We start from the raw sequence: 23456 nt of genomic DNA, 5'->3' as shown, positions 1-23456 counted from the left end.
TAAAAATAAAATAAAAATATAACGATTACGATTTCCTTCTTTTTCGACTTAAATTTACCAAAAAGGTATATTCGAAATTTGATAGGAAACTCTGATATTATCACAACACCCAACAATTCGACTGGTTGTCTTCGTCTTTGGTGGTGTTGGCTGTTGTGGTCTCAGTTGTCGTTAGCGTGCTTTGCACGCATTGCGATCATTAGATGGTAGTAGCCAGAAATCGCGTCACGTGCACATATTTTCCAACAATTGCATGGTGGGGTTGTCCATTCCAGCTACTTTTTGCGCGGCACATGGCAGACCATGTCAGGTGGCGGGATGGTGGGAGAGTGGCAGGCACTAACCACCGAGCCACCACCGAGTGAATGTGGCAGCCTGGCCACACAGAAGACAGGCTGCGTTCGATGGGCTTCGGCTGGTGGCTACCTACCACGCTACGTATTTGGGGCCTTGCATCATCATTATCATTGGTGGTTGGAGGTCCCCTCTCTTTCTCCTCCATTTCCCGGCCCAAGGCTTCGTCCGTATCTTTTCTTCTTTTTCTCAACCACACCAACGTCCTCCCTTCCCGACGTCACCACCTGCGACCGGATACCGAATTACCCTGCGACTCTTCTTCCCTACGTAGACAACGCGACTCCAAAGACCGACGACCACGCGACTCCTGCGACACGGCGATAGTTGCCACCCCGCGCGGCATCTTCCTTCTTGCGTATCTGACCTGATCTGTCACCAATCCCGCCCCCGGCGCACCTCATCGGTTCTATTTCGGAACGGGGGAACATCCCAGTGATACTACCGCCGACTTTCGTCTAGAATCTCTCCCTTCCAATCCTAGTGATACTCGACGAAACGACACTTGCCGTCGCCCTCTCGTCTTTCCGAACCTTATCTCTCCATCTAGCCGACAAAGACACCACCCCCGCTGCGTGATTTTGCATAACGCGGCTTCGATATCCTCCTCCTCTCCTTTCTCTCCCGTCCCCCTCTCTTACCTTGCCACAGTTTCACCATGTCCAACGTTTGGGGCTGGTTCGGCGGGGGTGCCGCGCAGAAAAAGAAGGACACGCCCAAGAATGCCATCCTCGGCCTGCGGGCGCAGCTCGACATGCTGCAAAAGCGGGAGAGCCATCTCCAGTCACAAATCGACCAGCAGGACGCCCTGGCACGGAAGAATGTGACGTCGAATAAGAATGGTACGTTCCCCTGCAAAGCTGGCGCTGGCAGATGACGACGCCCCCGCAACGTATGACGATGCTAACAAACATTTTCTCTCAGCCGCGAAAGCTGCGCTGCGGCGCAAAAAGGCGCACGAGCACAGCCTGGAGCAGACCCAGGCACAGATCGGCACCCTCGAGCAGCAGGTCAACGCCATCGAGTCGGCCAACATCAACCGCGAGACCCTGGCCGCCATGGAGCGCGCGGCCACCGCCATGAAGCAGATCCACGGCGGCTTGACCCCCGAAAAGGTCGACGAGACCATGGAGCGCATCCAGGAGCAGAACCAGCTCAGCGAGGAGATTGTCAATGCCATTACAAGCAACCAGATCGGCGAGGCCGTGGACGATGCCGATCTCGAGGAGGAGCTGGAGCAGCTGCAGCAGGAGCAGCTCGACGAGAAGATGCTCGACACGAGCGTGCCCGTATCCGATGCTGTCCACCGACTGCCGGCCGCCGCCAATGGCGAGAGTATGTTGTCCCCAACTCCCCTGCAATCACACATGTCATGCCCGCACACTAACAAAGCAGTCAAATCGACACCAGTGGCAGAGGAAGACGACGAAGAGGCCGAGCTGCGCAAGCTGCAGGCCGAGATGGCCATGTGAGCGCCTAATAAATAACCCGATGACTGATGCGAGGCGACATACGAGGGCGACGACAAACGACGGAGCGGAAATGGAAAGCGAATACCCAACGGCACGCGACAAACAACAGGCAAAGACAGGCGGCATCAGAAACCAGATGACCAGAAAAAAGGTCGAGAACTTCAACGAGATACATCACCAACGGACGAGACATGCGAGAACGAATGCGAACCCAAGGCAAGGAGAGACAAAACACTGTGCTTCGGGGAAACAAACCCTAAATCGCATCCTACAACATCCACAATGCCTACATTCCGGATGCGTATGTAGAGCTGTGGTACGGGGTGTATGGTTTGGAAGAGCGCGAGTCCGGGAAAGGGGAAGAGGGGGGGGAGGGGGTATGTTTGTTTTGCATGGTCCTGCATCCCGTTTTCATGGTCCTGCATCGTTGCTCGATCCTATTATACCCGGCCCTGCAGTCAACTCCGGCAAGAGAGTTGACGCGAGTACGTCTTTTATTTGATAAACGGCCCTGTCAGACGCTCATACCGAAGTCGTGGCCGGCCCTCCCATGCCTCCGCACGGATTGACGTGTTCAAAATGACTTGCATCGCATTCTGCTCCGTTACTCTTCGACGCGAATCGACCGTTCCGAGCTTCAATATTTGCTTCTCTGCCGCATCTTACGCTGTTCTTTGGCTGCGTGCTGCTTGCTACCCATGCTGCGTTTTTGGCGTTCTCGTTTTCTAGCAAATTGTTCCGTCCTGTCTCCCGCCCTTGTACTGTGTATCGCACTTTCCAAACGCCCTCCTGTGCGTACCCACCCACGCTCTACTATCTATGTGGTATTTCTACCATTATTTTTATTCTCCTCAACGAAGAGGGTTTGGGCGTTGGCGTTTTTTGCATCTTCCCTTCTTTTCACTTTGTAAGGGCTACTTATTTTCTGCCTGCTTCTTCCTGCTCTTCTCACATCATCTCCAAGTTCCGTCCTGGGGTATCTTTGCGACATTCTCGATTCTTTTCGTACCGTCTATTGCATGCAGCTCTTTTTGCTAGCAAACCATTCCTACCAGTTCTGCTTTCGTTGCCGCAGCTCTCGTCCATGTTTTTATTGTAATTTTCTTGCAGAGTATAGAAAGACGAAATTCAAATGTAATGAAAAACATGCGCTTTGCCGCGACAACCTCACATGTGCAATCATAGAAATTGGCCGACAGCCACCGCCAGCAGATCTTCCCCAGATCTCTGTACCTGGACACTTGTGGCGATCCGTATGTGGTAAAGGTGTAAGGATTAAGCACTTTACGAATTACTCTTGGATCGGAGGCTGGGATGCCATTACTCAGTCATGCTTTTGCGTATGGGGCCTGCTCACCGCGATTTTGACTCTGTGGCTGGTGATGCTTTTCGCGACGTGCAATTTTGGCTTTGGCTTCGTCTTGTCTTTTGGTCCACGAGAATATCCTTCTCCTTTGAGACGGCAAAATCTCATTTAGTCACCGTTTTTGTTGTTGCCTCTCGTTCTCATGTCGTAAGTTTCCACCTCTCGGTCGCGTGCTCCACTGGCAACTGTCTAATAGAAAGTCACAACCCCGGGGATCTTTTGGCGTCTTTTTCGGCGTCTCACCGCTTCTCCTCGGTCAGGATGCATTTACTCTGAATGTGTTTCTGTTCAAACATGTTGTGAATTTGATTTACTTTAATCATGCATGGTTTCATACGTATACGCAGTACGAGCACGGAGTATTTGTATCTCGTACTCTCATTCTCTCCCATCTCATGTAGATGACTAGGGTGATTGTGAAGTGCTGGCCTCAAGACTGCACGGACTCTCATCCCAACAAAAAGTATGTGGATGGTTCCTTTCCCTCTCCAAACATCCCCAGAAAGGCAATATGACTTTTCCGCCAATGGCGCCAAGACCAAGGCCCCAGAATGCGAGTGGATGGTCTCATCTGCGAGCTTCTCTTTTTGGTGTGTTTACCTCCCTTTTGGGCATTGGAATGGCTGGTCTGTCTCCATTGGGCTGGCGACAAAATGTAACTGACAAGAAAGTAAGAGTGAGCGGCGACAAAGACATGCTCTCTTTCGTCGACACAGTCGGCAATTCATCGAAGGCGTTCCGTCTCTGGCTGTGGCTGCAAGCTCAATTCTCATGACCTTGCACTTCGTTCCGATCGGCAAGATGACTTTGTAAGTTTCCGGCTTTCTCTCTGCATCCATGCATTCTCTTCTCGTCCGGTACCGCTGTGGGCCTGCAGTGTGACGATGTAAGGCCGCTTTCAGGCCCACCCAATATTGTCCCTACTGTCGCCCGTCTACTGAGCAAGCAAGCTTCCAGGGCCGATAGTCCGTTGTCTCATTTTTTTTTTCTCTTCTCTGCTCCTTTTTGTCCTCCTCGTCATGCGTTGTTTTCGCAACTCTCCCATCTGTCGTAGCCATTACCATTGTTCCGTGTAGCTGCCGTGGGCCGACATGCGCATCTGCTTCGACGCTTGGTATCGCACATCCCGCGCTTGTAGCACTTCGTGCTATGCGTGTGCTGTCCAGGTATGTCGTAGGCGCCCGTTGGGCTGCATTTTTTAAATCATGGACAGTGCCGTGGCTCCATTTGGGGATCATTTACTCTGTCGGCTTTTTCCTTCTCAATATTCGAGGCGGGCCGCGGACAGGCCAGAAACGACGCCACGTAGCACAGCACCACGCAATGTGATTCCACGCATTTTTTTGCTGCATGCTGCACACTGCACACTCCACGCAAGCAAAAGAGCATCCCGCTTGCACTCCATCCACACTCCCCGGCTCGGCAAGCGTGGGATAGTCGCTCGTTTTCGTTTGCTCCAAATCGGTAGCTGCATCCGAACGGCCACTCCTGTCTGCTGTCTTTTCCCTTGAGGTCGAGATGGCTGAATGTCTCCATCTTCTTGTTTCTCATCTTTGCCACGCCACGTCCCATTTTCTTTTGTCTCTTCGCCTCGTTTCTTTTCCCACAACCTCGACAACCTCGCAGCAAGATCCCCACTCGTCTTCCCGCCTTTCGTCCCACCCCAACCGCCACATCAATGCCAGCGAACCCAGTCGCCTGTCACCGTTTTTTTGTCTGTCCAACCACGTACTGTTCGTGGCTGTTGTCCCGCCTCATTTTTTCGGTTTATTGGGTACGGCTGTTGACGAGTGAAATAGCATTGGGGATATTGTCTAGGATACCGCAATGCTTAAACCAATGACTGGTAAGAAGTAGGTTGTTGCTGGCTGTTGTTGGACGGAGCTTATGAGAGTGATGAGTGAGGAAGGAACACCCTGCTACGGGCAAGTTACGTCGTACAGCCGTGTGTGCCTCCTTCCGTTTTTACGCAGTACATTTGGGAAGTTACCTAGTTTCCTTAGGCTCAATTCTGCTCGCTGATACTGTATGCTGTGCAAGGCTGCTCTTGCCTTAAGAAAACTACTGTTTATGTAAACAAACAGAGCGTCATGTCGCACGTTTTCCCACCGTCACCCCCCTTGCGCTCCTTGTCAATATCGTTCGTCCCGCCTCGTCAAACCAACTCGACACGACACGTAGACACGGCAAACTCGTCAAACTAGGACCTGGCCACACCTCTTCAAGGCTCCTTGCAAGATACACCTCGCGTTTCCCAATTGCCTGACGACAATGGTTTCGTTCCTTTTGCTTGTTCGGCTCCGGAATTACTGACATACTGCCAACCGGCAAATTCTTCAAGTCAAGCGCAGGCCCGACGGACTAGGATCAAGGTGAGTCGTTCCCGACCCTGGACTCTTCCGGTTCATGGTTCTAGGATGGATGTGGTCCTCCGATGACAGGTTTCCCTACGGTCCCAGAATCGCAGTTCATGGTGAACACCAAGAAAAAGTAGAAAACAAGCATGTGTACCGTACCATCGGCAACGGCAACGGCGACATATAGCCAAGGATGTCTGGTGGTCGACTCCCAAAGATCTGCTGTACGTTGAGATGCCCGAAAGTCGGAAGGGCGGTAGGCCTGAAGGTCCTTGAAATCCACGACAAACATATTCCCACAAGACTTGGGCACCAGCCCCCTGATCACTAAATGACTTCGGCCCATTCGCCCCCACATATGCATTTTGGGTTTCGTTGGCTTGTTTGGGCAATCCCCACACTTTTTCACTTTACCAACACCTGTTCCACTTACACAAGACGGTGGGTGGCCGATTGGTCTTGCTCAACCTCCCAAGGCTTTACGGAGCACGAAACAGAACACACAAGCATGAGCACCGTGGACAAGAACATCTCACGGAGAGGTCACCCCGTTTTGAGTCATCTGCATTGCATTGGGCAGCCATTCTCTCCCATTCTTCGTTCCGTATGCTGGCCACTTACCGCGAACAGCCATGCACTTGTTACTCATTTACTTTTATGCTGGTCGTTACTGGCCATTCTCGCCTCTTCGTGTCCTCTCCGCTAGATGCCAACTTAGTCGTGCAATTTTGGCTGGCCTCACTTGGGCCTTCATGTCGCCGTTGGACCACATCCTTTGTTTGTAGTTTTCTTTTATGCCTTTTATTGGATTTTTCATACTGTTTATTGTCGATGCAGCCCTGCAATTGTGTTTCTCGCTGTTTTTCGTACCCAATTTTGTTCAGTCTGTTGCGACCCGCCAACGAAGCAATTTCGAAAGCCGGACGTGGACACGAGCCAATCGACAGTGTGCACGATGTGCTGTCCGCATATCCACCCCCATCCCGAGATCACAAGAGCTTGTAGCTTTTTGCTTTTTACCTCATGTTTTTTTTCTCCGCTCGGTGCCTGATTGGAACACCAACTTCTTATGACAACACCCCGTCTAAGTGCGGAGCCAAATCAACCTGCATGCAAGGACCCGCCCAGGCGACTGCCACAACAGACATTCGTCTTACACACCCTTTTCTTCCAGCAGAGGAATGAAACGCATTTGCTGTTAGACGTCGACTGAACGGAGTAGTGTACGAGCACCAGCACGAAACTGACACGGATCTACGCAGTTGACGAGGCTAGAATGGTCACAAAACATGAAAAAAAAATGAAGTAGCAGAGAAAAAAAATCCAAAGACGGTGCCTTGTTGACAGGGGAGGCCCGAGAGCTCCAACGACGTTGGGTCTCTATTGGGACTCCAGCAACCCAGCATGTCCCCATTTTTACTCTGCATGTTTGTCTTTGTTTCCTTTCGTCTGGTTCCTCATTGTTGACGACCTTTCTCTGGAGTGTTTTCTCTTTCCTTCTTTTCAATTTCTTCCCTCTCTAACATCAACAGTTTTACGAAATCTTCATTGTTTGTTTTGTTATCCAGTTTTTTTTGGTTCCCTGCCTTTTCATTTGCTTCTTGTGCTTGCACTGCTTTTTGATTTTTGTTATTTTCCTTTGCATTTTATCATTGTCCTTTCTTAGCCTCTGCCAATTTGCATCCATATCCCGCAGCATCATTCCACTACAGCACGCCAGCACGACCACACGACAAAACGAAGAAACGTTCCGACAGACAGACAGACGCATCCTTCACCTGCCATCCTAACCTCTCGGAAGACAAGCCACATAGCTTGATTTGCCATCTCCAAACAATCAACATCGCCAATCTTCATTTGCTACGCCCAGCCGTCCACGAAAGATCGTGGAATCTTGCCTTGCATCTGTTGGCCCCCGTTTCCTCCGCCACTTCCTGTCCCCTTCTTAAAATTTATTTGCTGATTTCACTCCCCCTTTCCGTCTAAACATTACTGCCTTTGCACTCGATTCTCAGTTTAACTGCACCGAGGTACTTGACAGCAGGCGCTGAAAGGCCCACTTGACGTTCCTTGCTCAACGAACCAAGAGTCGAGTCATTGCGTGTTGTTTTGAGCTATCAAATTACCAATCTGATCTCTCAATTTCGTCCCTTTTCCTCGTCGAGAAGGACCGCTCCGAATAAAAGCAAAGGTGTGCCTTCTTTGAGCCGCTGAAAAAGATCTAAAAAAAAATACGAAAACAAACAAATCTTAAAAAAAGGAGCGAGCTTGCTCGAGACCTTCAAACCCTACCCAGCTGCCATGGAGGACATGCAGCGCTCGCTGGGTGACAGTGTCATCGTCAGTGAAGCCCGCATTTTTGACCCGGCCAATGTCCAGGTGGCCAACTACGACCAGCTCGTCGTATCCGATTTTTCCAACATCCAGTTCCTCGAGGTCACCGACTCAGAAGCAGAGGACGAGGCAGAGTACAATGACGAGGGTGACGATGCAGAGGATCGCGAATATTACCACATTCCAGCCGTCAACTCTGAAGGCCGCACGGCTCCGACAACTATTCTGACGCCCGCCCAGAAGCGGAAAAAGGAGAAGCGGAAGTCCAGGAAAGCGAAATCCAATGCGGACAATGGTAGTATGTCTACGACCTGCGTCTACTGTAATAAGCAAAGCTACTAACACACACACAGATGCAGAGGAGGTAAAGTCACCAGCTACCGCTGGCTCCGAAGAGGATGGCGACGCTGCCACCTCGTCTCCAGCTGGCGCCAAGGCAACTTCGGAGGACTTGCGGAACCCCAAGATCAACGACAAGAAGAAGAACAAGCGGGCCGCCCAGAAGGCCGCCCAGCGCGGCGCGGCTGCTGCTGCGGCTGTTGCAGCCGATTCGGCGACCGCCAGTAGCAGTGGCACTGCAAGTGGCGTCACATCGTCGGGCGAAACTGACAAGCCGGCCACGGGCAAGAACAACAAGAACGACAAATCCGGCGGCAAGAACAGCAAAAAGGACAAGAATAAGGAAAAGAAGAACGGCAAGGGCGCCACAAAAGACGTCAAGGTCGAACCAACAAGTGAGGCCGCCGAGGCGCCCGCCGAAGCTCCCGCCGAAGCAGCTGCTGAAGCACCCGCTGAGGCACCGAAAGATGCTCTCGCGGCAGAGGAGAAGGCAACCCCTGAAGCCGCACTTGCAGGCACGCCTAAAGCCACCGCTGGGCCTGCTGCAGAGAAGACTGCTGCTGAGCCCAATGCTGAGCCCACTACTGAGCCTACTGCTGAGCGCGCTGCTGATCACACCACGGATGCACCGCCTGCTACGAAAGAACCCAAGTCAGAAGACGTGCCAGTAACTGCACCTGAAACGGAAGTTGCCGAGTCCGAACCCACACCGGCTGAGGAGGAGGTTCCTGCTGCTGCTGACGCCGCCGCTGTTGAAACTGCACCTGTAGCACCTGAAGCCACACCTACCGGTGAGGTTGCTCCTGAGGCAGCTCCTGACTCTGCTGCAGACACACCCGTTGAGGCGCCTGCTGAGGCACTTGGAGAGTCACCCGTGGAAGCCAAAGAAGTGACCGAGGCCGCCACAGACGACACGCCACAGGATGAGCAACGAGAACCCTCATCGCCCACGCCTTCGGGCAAGCGTGTCCACTTTTCAGACGATAGCAAGGAGGGCGATGACGTGGTCAAGGCCACGGAGGTGACCGAGCCAGCTAATGATTCTGCTGATGCTCCGACTGAGACACCTGTGGAGGCTACTGCCGAAGCTCCTGCTGAAACTCCCAAGGAGGTTGCCTCTGAGACTCCTGCCGAGACTTCGGACGAGATTTCTGTCGCAGAGCCGGGAGAGCCTACAGAGACTCCAGCTGATTCCGCCGCAAAGGCCACTACGGAAGCCACCACGGAAGTCACCGTCAATGCAGCTCCCGAAATGGAGAAGGCCGACGAAGCTCCTGCAGAGGCACCCACTACGGTGACCGAGGCTGCCGACGTTTCCGCCCCTGAAGCAACGGAAGACAAGGAAGTCGAAAATTCTATCGAAGAGGTAGCTCTTGTTGACGGGACTGCAACCATTGAGGAGGGTGTATCCGCTAAAGAGGCTACACCCTCTGAAGCCGTCGAGAAACCTTCTGATGATCCTCTTGAAGGTGCTGAGGAGCCCGCAGGGGCACCTGCCGCCATCACTGTTGACGAGGTGACCGAAGCTCCCGCTGAACCTACCAAAGAGGTCGAACCCGAGATCACGGCTGAGGCACCAGCAGAAGAGCCAGTCTCCACACCGGCCCCAGAAGTCGAGACAGATGCTACCGTTGTTGAGACCACTCCAGTTGAGACTCCTTCCGCTGAAGCTGCAACTACCGGGACGTCTGGTAAGGAGGGGGAAAAGAAAGAAATAGCCGAAGCACCTGCGGCTGAATCATTAGAAGAGCCAAAGGGCGAGGACGTTGAGGCACCCTCAGCCGAACCCGAGCAGGTTCCTGAGGAGAAGGCGGAGGTAAATACCGAGGAGACGGCCGAGGAGAAAACTGAGACCGTTTCTGAGCCGACACCGGAGCCAGCCTCTGAAACACCCGCCGAAGCTACTGTTGAATCCACCGCCGAGACACCAGCAGAGGAAAATGTCATTGAAGCAGCTGCTGAACCCGCTGAAGGTCCTGCAGTGGTTCCCACTAAAGGTCCTGCAGAGGCCGCCACAGACGATGCACCAGTTGAGCCGGCTGCCGCTGCTGGGGCCGAAGAAGCTGAAAAGGCCTCCGAAGCCGCCGCACCGGAAGTTCCTTTTACCGAGGCACCTGCCGAGACTGATGCTGACGAAACTGCTGCTCGAGAGGAACCGCCCACTGTTTTGGAAGTGGTTTCTGCTGAGAATGCTCCTGCTCCGTCGTCTGCGGACAAGGAGATCAAAGACGAGCCTACTGCTGAAGAGAACAAGCCGGAACCTGCTCCCGAGTCGCTTCCTGAGACCACCTTGGCTGCCGAGCCGGCGGGGCCTGCTCATTCCGGTCCGGAAGCAGAGACAGATACTGCTGCGCATGTCTCCGCTGAAGAGTCTTCGGACGCCCCCTCCGAACTTCCCGCTGATGTTTCCGCTGAGGAACCCGTCGAAGTATCTGCAAACGTATCCGCTGAGGCACCTGTGGAAAAGGATATCAAACTGGCTGCCACAGAGTCCGACGAACCTGTCGAATCGGAGTCCAAGCCCGAGGCAGACAAGGATACCAAAGATGAAGTTGAGGAAATGGTCGTGGACGTTGCTGAACCTGATTCAACTTCACCTGCCGCCCAGGCGGAGGATGAGACCGAGACCGAACCTCCTGCCGAAGGCAATGACGCAGACGATAGGTCCGAGGTTCTTAGTTCTCCTGCTGAAGATCCAGCCACGGAAGAGGTTGCCAGGGAAGAGAAGACCACTACTCCCGAATCGGCCCCCGAAGCAGCTGTGGAGGGTTCGAAAGAAGGTGGTTCCACCGTTGTTGAGGACGCCGCTACCGTAGAAGAGTCGCCAGAGGAGCCAACAGAATCGACAGAGGCTGCCGAGACGGATCCAGCTGACGAGTCTGAGAAAGTCGTCGAGGCGCCTGTAGAGGCTGACGAGGAAGCATCCGAGCCAACTGCCCACGAGCCTAGCCCTGAGACTTCTTCGGCAACTCCCAACGAGCCAGTCGTCGAGCCTACCACTGAGATTACCACTGAGACTGCCACTGACTCTGTTACTGAGGCTGAGGTTGAGGCTGAGGCTGCTCCCGAGCCCGTCGTCAAGCCTGCTGCTGGGCCCGAACCCGAGGAGCCGTCTACAGACAGCAAAGAAGATGCTGCTGCAGGTGTGGCCGCGGTAGCCGCTGTGGCTACTGCTGCTTCAGTAGCCATTGCTGCGTCGTCCGATGTTGAGGAGGAAACTTCTAAGGAAGACGAGAAAAAGACCGTCGCAGGTGCAGAGGCGGAAGAGTCCACTTCACCTGCCGAAGAAACCAAAGAGGTCGAGACTATCGAGGTTCCTGCCGCCGCACTTGAAGAAACCGCTACTCCAGCTGAGGCAGCGACTCAGCCAGAGACAGAGCCTACCAAAGAAGTTGTCGAGGCCGATCTAAAAGCAGAGGCCAAGGATGAAGAGTCGGTCACCGTGAAGACATCCGATGAGGCCACACCCGAGGAGACAGTATCTGCTCCTGAACCGGAAGCCACAGCAGTAGCGACTAATGAAGAGGGAGTTGCCACTCCCGAGGAAGCCCCATCCAAGGCCGCCGAAGACCCTGTCGCAGCTGGTGCCACTCAAGACGAGGCAACTGCCACAGATAATATCCCTTCCGTATCTGAGGAGACTCCTGTTGCTGCACCTGCCGAGGAAGCGGCAGTAGACGAGACTCCTAAGGACGAGCCTTCTGTCCCCAAAGAAGCTTCTGCCGAAGAGGCTGTTCCTGAACCTCCTGTTGCCGAGCCTTCCCTTGCCCAACAAACGGCTGCTCCCACCATCGAAGCTGACGCTGAGGTTAAGGACGCTGGCACGACTGAAGCATCTCCCGAGGAGCCGACCGCAGAGTCTGCTCCACCTGCGGATGCGGTGGACGAGGAGCCTGCGACTGAGAAGGAGGCTGACAAAACCCGTGAACCAACGGTCGAGCCCGAAGCTGTTCCCGCTGATGTCGCCAAGGCCGAAGCCGCTCCAGAGGTTGCCGAGGAAAGCGAGACTGTCAAGGAGGTCGCTGAGGATTTGCCAACTGAAGAGGTGACGGAGGATGTTGCTTCCGCACCCGACGCTACGGTCGAGGCCAAGGATACACCTGTCGCTGCGCCTACTGAAACGCTCGCAGAGGAGCCAATTGTGGCCCCTGCTGTAGAGAAGATGGTAGAGGTTGAGACCGAACCAGCCGAAGAAGACACCAAAGAGCCAGACAATAAGCCGACTTCCGAGCCCGTTGCCGAGGCACTTTCCGAAGATCCCACGACGGAGCCGGCTACTGAGCCTGAACCAGTGGAGGAGGCCAAGCAGGTCGAGACTGAGGAGACACCAGCGAAGGCAGCGGTTGCCGAATCTGCAGAGGAGAGCGAAACCGTTGAAGAAGGTGCCTCTGCTGAAGAAGCTGCCCCTGCTGAAGAAGCTGCCCCTGCTGAAGAAGCTGCTCCTGCTGAAGAAGCTGCCCCTACCGAAGAAGTTTCCGAGTCTCACGAGAAGGAACCAGCTACCGCGTCCGTGCCCGAGGCCGTTCCTGAAGTTGATGTTTCCCCTCCTCCTGCTCCTGTTGAGGACACGCCGGCTGCCGAGGAGAAGCCTGTCGATTCAACTCCTGGGGATTCAAAGGAGATTGCTGAAGCGGCACCAGCGGAGCCTCTCGTTGAACTTGCCGCCGACCGAGTCGATGAGTCGCCTGCAGTCCCCGTAGAGGCTGTCGATGAGCCAGCCGAGGCAGCTTCTGAGCCTGTTATTGAAGCTACCCCTGAGACCGCTCCTGAGACTATCCTGGAGCCTTCTCAGGAAGTTTCCGACGAAGTCGCGCCCGCAACCACGGATGAGTCCGCACCCGAGCCAGCTGTCGAGACCGTCCGTGAGACCGCCCCCGAGGCACATGCCGAATTCCCTGCTGATGTTCCCGCTGAGGCCACTCGTGAGATTGCCACAAAGGAGCCCGTTGTCACCGAGGCGACAGAAGAGCCTGCTGCCGAGGTGGCCCCCGCACCTGCCCCTGCACCTGATGCTGAGCCGGACGCTGAAGAAGCAAAAGACACCGTTGCGCCCATTCCCATTGTTGTTCCTCCACCGTTTCCCGCCGACACAGACAAGTCAGCCGATGCTGAGAGAAGAAGAAGACGCCGCAGTTCGAGAGGTGAGTTAAACCCCGATTCCCACGTTGATACCCTTGAAAATGTGCAAGTGAAAGAGGAGGAGGACGAAAAGGAGGACGTGAAAGAGGAGGAACCAAAATCAACAGCCGATGAGATACAAGAAGAGGCGACGAAAGAGATGGCACCACAAGAGGAGGCACCACAAGAGGAGGCACCACAAGAGGAGGCACCACAAGAGGAGGCACCACAAGAGGAGGCACCAAAAGAGGAGGCACCACAAGAAGAGGCCAAAGAGGAGGCCAAAGAGGAGGCCAAAGAGGACCAGGAGGAAACGAAGCAGCTGAAGGAGGAGGCAGTTGATTCTGGCATTGCGCAGCCATCAGAAGACAACGCACACAGACAAGAAGAGTTGGAGCCGCAGGTGACGGAAGAGGTAGAGGAAGAGAAGAAGGAGGCAGATGCACCAGTTGTTGAGGAGAAGAAAGAAGTGGAGAAGGACAAGCCGGTGGTGGAAGAGGAGAAGCCTGCCGTTCCCGCCGCGACAGAAGAAGTGGGATCACATCATGAACCGTCCACTTCTCAACTGGCAGCCGTCGGCGGTGGCATTGCAGCAGCCGCTGTTGCTTCGATTGCAGCGGCCCACAAAATGTCATCGAAGGAGACGACACCTGCCGAAGACAGCTCCTCCAAGGAAGCGACAGTAGTCGTGGCTGACGCCGACGCTAAACCAACTGAATCAACTCCCGCCCATGCCCTAGGGGCCATTGAGGAAGAGAACTCTGCTCCTTCACATGACAATGTTGACACCTCTGAGGAGCCTACAGCTGAGCAGGCCCCTCGTCAGATAAGGGAAGCCTCTCCAGTGACTGCTCTCATACAAGGCGCCGCTGTCGATGCCGCCGAACCGATCATTGGCGAGACCGTTACTACTGAACCTGTCGCATCCGCTGTCACTGAGCCCGCGGACTTTGAGCCTGTCTCCGTCAATGCTACCGTCGCCGACATCGAGACACTTGCCCAAGTTAACACCACTGTGACTTCTGAGGTCGCTGCACCCGAGCAGCCCGCTGAGATTGAGTCGGCCGAGGCAAAGATCGAGCCACAGCCAGAAGCCGCCGAAGACTACAACTCTGCCCCCGAAGAAGCGTCTGAGCACGAAAAGCCTGCGGAAATTGCGAAAGAATCAGAAGAGAAAGTGGCCACATCAGAAACACTTGTCTCTGAGGCCACCGAGCCAGACATCAAACCGGACGCCGACGAGGTGAACGCTGCTCCTACCGAGCCGACCACTGAGCCGACCACTGAGCCGACCACTGAGCCGACCACTGAGACATCCACTGTGGTTACCGCTGAGACAGAAGCAGAGATCATCACCGAGGAGCCTTCCGAAGCCCTCGTTGAAAAATCTCCAACTGAGGCCGTAGATGATGACGAGACCATCCCGGCTGAGACTGCAGCGGATGCTGTCGCCGAGGCGCCGGCTGAGATTCCAGACAGTGCTCCTGTTGAAGCCTCCGTCGAAGCTGCCACGGGGATTCCAATCGAGGCCACTGTTGGCGTCTCCAGCGACACACTTGAAGTCCCTCTCGAGCCTGTGGAAAAGACAGAAATGGTGGCTGAGGAGATAACTTCCGAGACTGTCACCGAACCATCTTCCGAAGCTCCTGCTGAAGCTGTTGAAGAAGCTCCTGCTGATGCTCCCGTCGATGTCACTACTGAAGTTCCTGCTGAGGCTACCTCTGAGGCTCCCGTCGAGATTCCTGGTGAGGTTGTTGCCGAAGCTCCAGTTCGGGTCGCCAGCGAGGAGGTCCTCGGCGATGAAGCTCGGGCCGAGACCACGGAGAAGACAGAGAAAATGGAAGAGGCGGTCGTCGAAAAATCGACACCGGAGCTTGCCGTCCAACCTGCCACCGAGCCTGTCGCTGAGGTACCTGTTGAATCTGTTGTTGAGGCTACAACTGACGACCATGCCGAGCCTGAGCTGCATGCCGAATCCCGCGAAGCTCCAACAATCTCCGAAGCAGAGCCTCTCACGGACGTGCCGACAGCAGAGGTTCAATCTTCTCCGGTGGAGACAGTTCCAAACGAGACTCAAGAAGCATCCCATGCCACCGAGGCTGCCCTCATCCCCAGGGAGGTCGCTACCACAGACGAAGCTCCCCTCCCAGAACAAGCTACTATCACGGAACTTCCGTCTTCTCCAGAAATCCCAGATGTCTCTGTTGCAGAGGTTGCCACCTCTCAAGACGAGGTCGAGTCTACTGTAAAGGTTGAAGCCCCGAACGCTGCTCCAGAGCTTGTACCAGCGGGTGCTACGGAAGCTACTGTTGAGGCCACGCCAGTCGAGACTGAAGCTCCTGCTCTAGAACCGGCAACTGAAGAAGCGGCTGCGTCCGTCGTGGAGGACACCCGAGCATCCGAGGAGGTGGCACCCACTGTTGAATCGGCGGTTGGGTCACCTATTGAAGAGGCTTTACCAGCCGTTGCAGCCGAGACCAATGACTTCTCTCCCACCGACTCGGTTGAGCCCAAGCTGGCTCTCGAGAAGACGATTGAGGAGACTGTCTTAGTCGAGGCGGAGAGTGTAGAGCCAGTCCCAACTGCCGTCAAGGCCGATTGGCCCGATGATCCTGCTGAGATTGCTGCTGCCGAAGTGGTTTCAGTAGAAGCAGTTCCTGCCGAGGCGGTCTCGCTCGAAGAAACTACAGTCGAGGACGACACTGTCGCAAAGGCTGTCACGGAGGAGTCTTCTGTCAATGTTGTCGAGGAACCTATCGAGACCGTCGAAGAATCTCCTGTCGAAGCAGTGCCAGTCAAGCCTACCCCTACAGAGGCTCCTGCCGAGCCGTCTTCAGAGGGAGCTCCGTCTAAGGTTGTTACCTCTGATGAATCGCTTACCGAAATCATTGCCGGCGACCCAGTCGAGGAAGTTCCAGCCGATGCCACTGAGCCGCCAATAGCGGTCATTGAAGAGCCCGAGACAACCCCATCCGAGCCAGCCATCGAAAGCGAGGCGCTTACCACGGCTCACGATGCCCAGCCGTCAACAGCAGAGGTGGATGTTCCAGTCACCGAGGAGCCTGTCGCCGAGACGTTCAAGGAAGTGCACGAGTCTTCAGAGCCACACGAAGAGGTCACCGAGTTAGACACCAAGCAATCCACAGATATGATTGTTGAGTCCGTGGCCAAGTCCGTCACCGGGCCAGCAGTTGAGCCAGCAGTTGAGCCAGCAGCTGAGCAAGCAGCTGAGCCCACCGTCGAACCTACTATTGAGCCCGTTGCGGAGCCCATCCATGAGCCACAATCGACTTCCACAGAAGACTCCATCACACCCGCGACAAGAGACACTCAGTTACCGACCAATGAAACGGGCGCCCTCGCCACTGCCCAACCCACAACATCAACATTTTCAGTAGCGTCGCCCAAGGACGTTCTCCCGCAAGTCGCCGCGGCTGCAATCACCGTGGCCGCCGTGGCCAACATTGTGGCAGTAGAAGGTGATGTCGGCGGAGACGAGGGGGTCAAGGAGGACACAAAAGAAACCAAGGACACCACCGCGCTTGCAACCAAGTCGGATCCAACCACTGCTGACACTGAACCCTCTTCAACTAGCTTGGACCGATCCGACGATGATGCACACGAATCTGCAGATGCTGTGGACACAGCTCCTGCACCTCTGGATGATGACCAAATTCATGGGACGAGCGGTGAAGTTCTTGCTGCGCCGGGTGTTTCTGAAGCTGAAACGGTGATTGCTGAGCCGGTGGTGACGGAAGAAGAGGAAGAGGAGAAAGAGGAGAAGGTAGAACAGCATGGGGAGATAAATGAGCAGGCAGTTCACCAGGACGTGGAGAAGGTGACTGACGAGTCTCTCACCACTGAGAAGACACCAGTTGAGCCCGAAACGATCCATGACATCGTCGAGGAACCAACACAGGGAGCAGTGCTCGAGACGGCACCAGAAACAGCAGTCGACAGTCCTCTTGCCACTCTGGAAATCGAGGCTGAGCCACCTACAACAGATCCTGTCAAGGACTCTCCCACGCATGAACCTGAATATACAGCTACTGAGGTCCCAGTTTCTGAGCGAGACGTTTTCGAGGCTGCTCCTGTGCCCGACGCTACTGACCATCTTGTCGTCGAGCCTGTTGTCGAACCTCTCGAGGCCGTTGTCGAGCCTGCTGTTGAGACCGTCGGTGAGCCTCTCGGTGAGCCTCTCGAGACCGTTACTCAACAAGACGACGAACCAGTCGCTGAGCCAGTCGCTGAGACAATTGCTGAGCCAGTCACTGAGACAGTCGCCGAGCCACTGGTTTCAGAGGCTGTTCCTGAACGCGACGCTACTGTCGAGTCAGTTGTGGAGCATGTCACCGAGCCCGTCATCGGGCCGCCTGCAGAGCCTACAGAGATTTCTCGCGAGCCTCTTGACGCACCAGAACTTCCAGAGGTTGTTCCTGAACCCGAAGCGTCTGTTGAGCCTGTCGTTGAACTTGGTGCAGAGTCTGTTGTCGAACCTGCCGAGACCGCTCCTGAGGCGGTTGCTGAGACCGAAGTTCCTGAAGCTATCCCTGAGCCAGAGACCTCTGTCGATCCTGTTGTGGAGACTTTCGGTGAACGTGTCAAAGAGCTTGTCGTCGGGTCCGAGGGTGTCCCTGAGCCTGAATTGGCTGCCGAAAAGCATTTTGAAGAATCCGTGAAGACTGTTCGAGGCCCAATTCTTGAACCGGTTTCCGAGTCGATTTCTGAACCGGCTTCTGAGCCAGTTGTTGAGGCGGTTGAGACTTCGGATCCGGCAGAGACAGCTGAGCCAGTTCCTAAATCTCCTGTTCAACCTACTACAGACCAAGAGGACGAGGAAACCAAGGAGACATCCGAACTCACCTCGGAGACAGCGGTCGACACCTTGGGAGAACCGACAGAAGTTTCCGCCGAGCCTACTCTCGAGCCTGTTCTCGAACCCACTTCTGAGCCTCCTGTGAATCCTGTTGATGTGCCGGTCTTACATCATGTTGAGGCTGTTGCTGAGCCGGTTCCCAAGGCTGATGAGACTGTGGTTGAACCTTCGCTTCAAGTGTCTGCTCCTGAGCCAGCTGTCGAGGCTCCCTCTGATATTGTGACCGACGCCCCTGGTGAGGTCACAGAGGATGAGGTCGACCCTGCGCCTGAGCCCGAAACAGTTCTTGACGCCACACCAACCACCTCTCCAACCCGTGACACCGAAGTGCCAGCAGCATCGGAAGCTGTAGTCGAGGAGAGCACAAAACCTACGACCGAGCCCATACCAAACGCCACGGAAGACGCTGAGGCAAACAGTGCTGAGCCACAAGATAAGATCGAGGCCAACGTTGACATAGTCACTTCCTCTGAGGCCGTCCCTGAGGTTACCGCCGAATTGGCTCCGGCAGAAGCATCCGTTGAGACTGCTCTTGGGGTACCTATCGAGGGAACAATCGAGGTTCCTTTCGAAAGTCATGTCGAGACTCCTACCACGGCTCCTGCCGAGACTACCTTCGAGACCACCATTGAGACCCCTGGCGAGGCTCTAATTGACGTTGAGAAAGACATCTCAGAACCTGTCGAGGAGCCTACTGAGCCCTCTGAGGTTGTCAATTCGCCTGCCGAAGCTGCTGCCGACCTTTCAACCGGTGTTCCTGTTCTCGATCGTGTGGCTACCTTTGAAGTTCCCGCTGAAGTCCCGGCTGAGACTGAGGTTGAGGACGAGGTGCCAGAGAAAGTCCATGACACTCCTCAACAAGAGGCTGAAGAAGTGACTGCTGGTGATAGTGCTATTGTCGAGGCTGAAGATGTCGAACCAGATTCTGTCCGCGAGCCGATCGAAGAGCTCAATGTTATTGACGCATCTGTTGTCGACGAGCCTACGGAGGAGACTGCCAGCCAAGAACCCACGTTCTCTAACGAGTCCGACAAGCCAGAAGAAGTCACAGCAATGAACCTCACTCAAGAGACTTCTGCCCTCCACTCGTCAGAAATCATTGTGCCTCTTGCCACGGAAAACAGTGTCCTGAGCCTTCCTGATGAAAATCCTTCGGCCGCCGCGGAAGAGGTAGTTGAAGACACCAGAGATGTACCAACTGCCAATGACACCTTTGACGAGGACTACGTCATTGTGGACTCTGCGCCGACCGCCGGGGACGAGCCGAGCAAGCTACTTGAAACTGGCAACGAGTCTGCTGATTCATCGGAAAAGACAGCCATTGAGGATCAAGCTGCTGCGGCATCTTCTTCCGGGGAATCTGCGGTCAAAGACGCTGCTGTCGAGGACTCTATCGAGAAATCTGCTGCTGAAGAGCCTGCTGCTGAAGAGCCTGCTGTTGAAGAGCTTGCTGTTGAAGAGCTTGCTGTTGAAGAGCCTGCTGTGGAAGAGCCTCCTATGGAAGAGCCTCCTATGGAAGAGCCTCCTATGGAAGAGCCTCCTATGGAAGAGCCTCCTATGGAAGAGCCTCCTATGGAAGAGCCTCCTATGGAAGAGCCTCCTATGGAAGAGCCTTCTATTGAGGAGCATTCTATTGAGGAGCCTTCTATTGAGGAGCCTGCTGTTGAGGAGCTTGCTGTTGAAGAGTCTGCTACTGAACCGTCTCCCGTTTTTGAGGAAGCAGCCGCTGCAGAGACAAAAGCACCAGTCAAAGAAGAGTCCTCCTCTACCACCGCCGAGCGTGGCCTTCTTGCCGCTGCTGGTATTACTGCTGCCGTTTCTCTTGCCGGTAGTGCTACTGTTTTTGCACAGAGGGCCGACAAAGATGTAGAGAAGGAAGCCGAGCAGCCAACAAGCATCACAGACTCCACACCAGACCTCGTCGAGGTCCCGGCTCTGATTGAGCCCGATATGATCACCCCCGAGATTGTCGAGGAGGCCCTATCTCAAGAACACACACAGCCTGTCGAGTCCCCGGACGAAGAGCCCATAATCTTGTCGCGTGAGGTGGAGCCACCTGTCAATTCGGCCAAGAGCAATGATGGGGCTACCCCCGCTGCAGATGCCGTTGTTCCCGAGCCAGCTACTGGAGCTCCCGCTCCTGTTGAGATTGCGTCTGCTAAGGCCTTGCTTGTCGGAGAGGATACTGTCCTTAAAACTGCGCCCGATGTTGATACAGAAGTTCCAATCGACCCTGCCGAGGTTGCTGCTATCGAGACCGCTCCCGTGGACGCATATCCTGTCGAACCTGAAGCTGGTCCATCAACTCCTCTCACCCCCGACTCCAAGGTGGATGAGGCTCCAGTTGCTCCGAACAGTGACAAAGACAAGAAGGAAGAGGCTTCTGTCACCGTCACGGCACTGCCGACATCAGACCTGAGCCACGTCTCCGAAGTCAGTCACGCCGTTGGATCGCAACAGGTCGTGGCCACAGTCGAGATTCTCCCAGAGCAGTTGAGCCCCATTGTTGAGACGCCTCAAGTGGTGTCCAAGGAAGTCACAGCAGAGGTGACGGCAGCCGCCAAGGATGTTCCCGCTCCCGTCGCACAAGAAGAGTCGTTTGAGCACATCACTGCCCCTGAGACTGTAATCGAGACTGCACCGAAGTCTCATCCAACAGAAACTTCTGAATCTTCTGCTCCTGTCCAGAACCCCGCAGCAGAGGACTCGCATCTCAAGGAGAAGATTGCCGCCGCGGCTGTCGGTGCTGCTGCACTTTTGAGCGGCGCTGGCCTTGTCGGCTACACTCATGCCGAGTCCGCCAGCAAATCCAAGGACAGCAGCAGCCACGAGCGTGACGTCGAAGAGCTCGAAAAGCTGGCGGCCCTTGCCCCGTCACCCGTCCCACCCGAGATGCTCTCATCGGGTGAGCTTCTCAACGCCGCCGAAACGGAGGCTGACGTTCGTTCCATTTCATCGGGAATCGGTGCCTCGCAGGTGCTGGACGAGAAAGTACCCCTAACCGAGTCGTCTACCGTCGTGGACCAGCAGCCCAGAGAGGCAGCCAAGGTCGAGTTCCTGCCACCTCGTGCATCATCGTCTTCACTCGCAGTGCGTCCGGGCATCAGCTCGGAGCTGTTGCGGGCCCCGACGCCGGCGGTGGTCATTCCGGACCTGGAGGATAAGCAAGTCAAGGAGCTTGGACGTGTGCGCAGCATCAAGAAGCGGCAGAAGCAAGTAATTCGCGATACAGAGGACACAGTGGCGGCGGCAGTGGTGATCTATGCGACAGCAGAAGTGTTGAGCCGGCCCGGATCGCCGACGTTGAAGCCGTTGGATGTGCCAACGAAAGTGGAGGGGAAACATGTAGAAGACGAAAATGTAGAGCGGGGACAAAAGAGTGTCCGGGATGGCGAAAGCGAGGTTGTGCCTCTTGTTTTGGATTCTGGAGTGGGAGAAATGGGGAAAGATGGTCAAAAGGAGATTGGACGAAAGGATGGAACGGGTGGAGCAGAAGGAATGGATGGAAATGGATACACACAGACACACGAGAGAGCATTGCGCGATTCTGTGGCTGACCTCTTTGCAGACGAGAAGCTGGCGGAGTCGTCCGCCGACTATAACGCCACCCGGTCGTCCCGGTCGCGCGGCGGCGAACACCACTCGTCGCGGTCCAGCCGCGATGCGAGCAAGGAGGCCACCTCGAGCAGTCGTCACCGGCACCGCAGCCACCATGACACCGGTGGACGTTCTCCCCCGGAGCGCGAACGCTCGCAGCCGACCACACCCCGGCGCCAGGACAGCGGTTTCTCGGTGCAGAGCGGACACAGCGGCGGCAGCGGTGGTCGTGAGAGCGGTGGCCGCGACGGTGCTGGGCACGGCTCGAGCAACTCCTCGCCGCGTAAGTCGTACCGTTCTTCGCGCGACCGCGACGACAAGGATCGCAGCCGTGTCGAACAGGACGCCGAAGACCAGTACCGAGCCGAGCGACGCGCTGGCCGGCATCCCCGTGATGCGCGCGAGAAGCTTGCAGCCGCAGCCACAACGGCCGGGGGCAGCAGCAAAGGTAAAGAGGATGATACCGAGAGGCTGCGCGATCGAGAGCGCGACCGGAACCGAGACCGAGACCGAGACCGAGACCGCTACCGTGAAGGCGATCGCGACCGCGAACGGCGCAGCTCGCGCCGCCACTCCGGCCAGCACAGCAGCTCCCGGCCGACGACGGCTGATGCTGGATCCGCCCGTGTTCCGAGTGCCTCTGCAGCACCGAAGTTCTTTGACGTCAAACATGCGGCCAGCACCGTGGAGCCCAAATTTGGCTTGCACGACGGTAACGCCCCTCAAAGCATCGACAACACTGCCAGCACAGCCAGCCCAGACACTGCCCCAGCACCAGCACAAGCACCCGCCCAAGTCCCGTCCTCACCATCTGCACCACCTGCTCCACCCATCAGCTCCACTTCACGAGACAAGGAGAGACGCGAGTCAAAAGAGTATCGCCGCAGCAGCGACCGGAGAGTGCGGGGAGACAGGGAACGAACTGAAGCACAGACAGAAGCACAGACACAAGCACCTTCCAGTTCTGACAGACATGACCCTCTTCCCAAGCGCTCAAGTACAACCCGCTCTCGCTATGGCTCAAGCAGACGCTCCGAAGACGCGGCCGCCACCGACCCAGGAGCGACGACAACGAAGACGGCATCGACAGCGATACCAGCAGTTTCGACCTCGGCCTCGTTGTCGTCCCGGATGCGACTCCAGAAGCAGCACTCGCAGCATGAGCCGTCCTCGTCGTCCCGCGACAAGGACAACAGCAAGCACTACAGCCACGGTCACAGCCACGGTCACAGCCATCGCCATCGTCGCCAGAGCGCTGACGTCGGCCGCAGCTCCTACTCGAAGGAGACACCACGAACAGTGCCTCCCCTGGACCGGGAGGCGACCGAGTCCAAGGATCAACCAGTAGCCCCGGATGGCACGGCCGCAGAGGTGACAGCATCGTCGTCGTCCACCCGGCCCGGTGCGCACGGTGCGGTAGCCGCCGTGGTGGACGGGAAGCACCGCCAAGATCGGCAGGAAAAGCGAGACAAGGTCAAGTCGGGCGAGGATAAGAGACGTAGCCTGCGGGCCATATTCAAGAAGTTGCTTTCCACGAAGGACTAGGAGAGATGATAGTTAAGAGTGTGAGTTGCGTTGTGTTGTATTGTTTTCGATTCTGTATTTGCTCATGATTTTTCTTGCGCATTGGTTTTGTCATGACG

General features: G+C 55.6%; 2 protein-coding genes across 2 annotated transcripts; both read left to right on the top strand.

The window, feature by feature from the left end:
- Window positions 1–1012: 1012 nt before the first annotated feature.
- Window positions 1013–1826, top strand: SPSK_06550 (charged multivesicular body protein 4; the record flags this gene model as incomplete). Its single annotated transcript, XM_016733252.1, has 2 exons — window positions 1013–1196; window positions 1279–1826. 2 exons carry the CDS (start codon window positions 1013–1015, stop codon window positions 1824–1826), a joined length of 732 nt encoding a protein of 243 aa, XP_016591790.1.
- Window positions 1827–7850: 6024 nt separating this feature from the next.
- On the top strand, window positions 7851–23358 carry SPSK_05801 (uncharacterized protein; the record flags this gene model as incomplete). Its single annotated transcript, XM_016732512.1, has 2 exons — window positions 7851–8181; window positions 8237–23358. 2 exons carry the CDS (start codon window positions 7851–7853, stop codon window positions 23356–23358), a joined length of 15453 nt encoding a protein of 5150 aa, XP_016591789.1.
- Window positions 23359–23456: the final 98 nt, after the last annotated feature.

The sequence above is a fragment of the Sporothrix schenckii genome (genome assembly GCF_000961545.1).
Source record: "Sporothrix schenckii 1099-18 chromosome Unknown Cont38, whole genome shotgun sequence".
Classification (NCBI taxonomy): Eukaryota; Fungi; Ascomycota; class Sordariomycetes; order Ophiostomatales; family Ophiostomataceae; genus Sporothrix; species Sporothrix schenckii.
The sequence above is the reverse complement of the archived record's forward strand: the minus strand, read 5'-3'. Positions and strand labels throughout refer to the sequence as shown.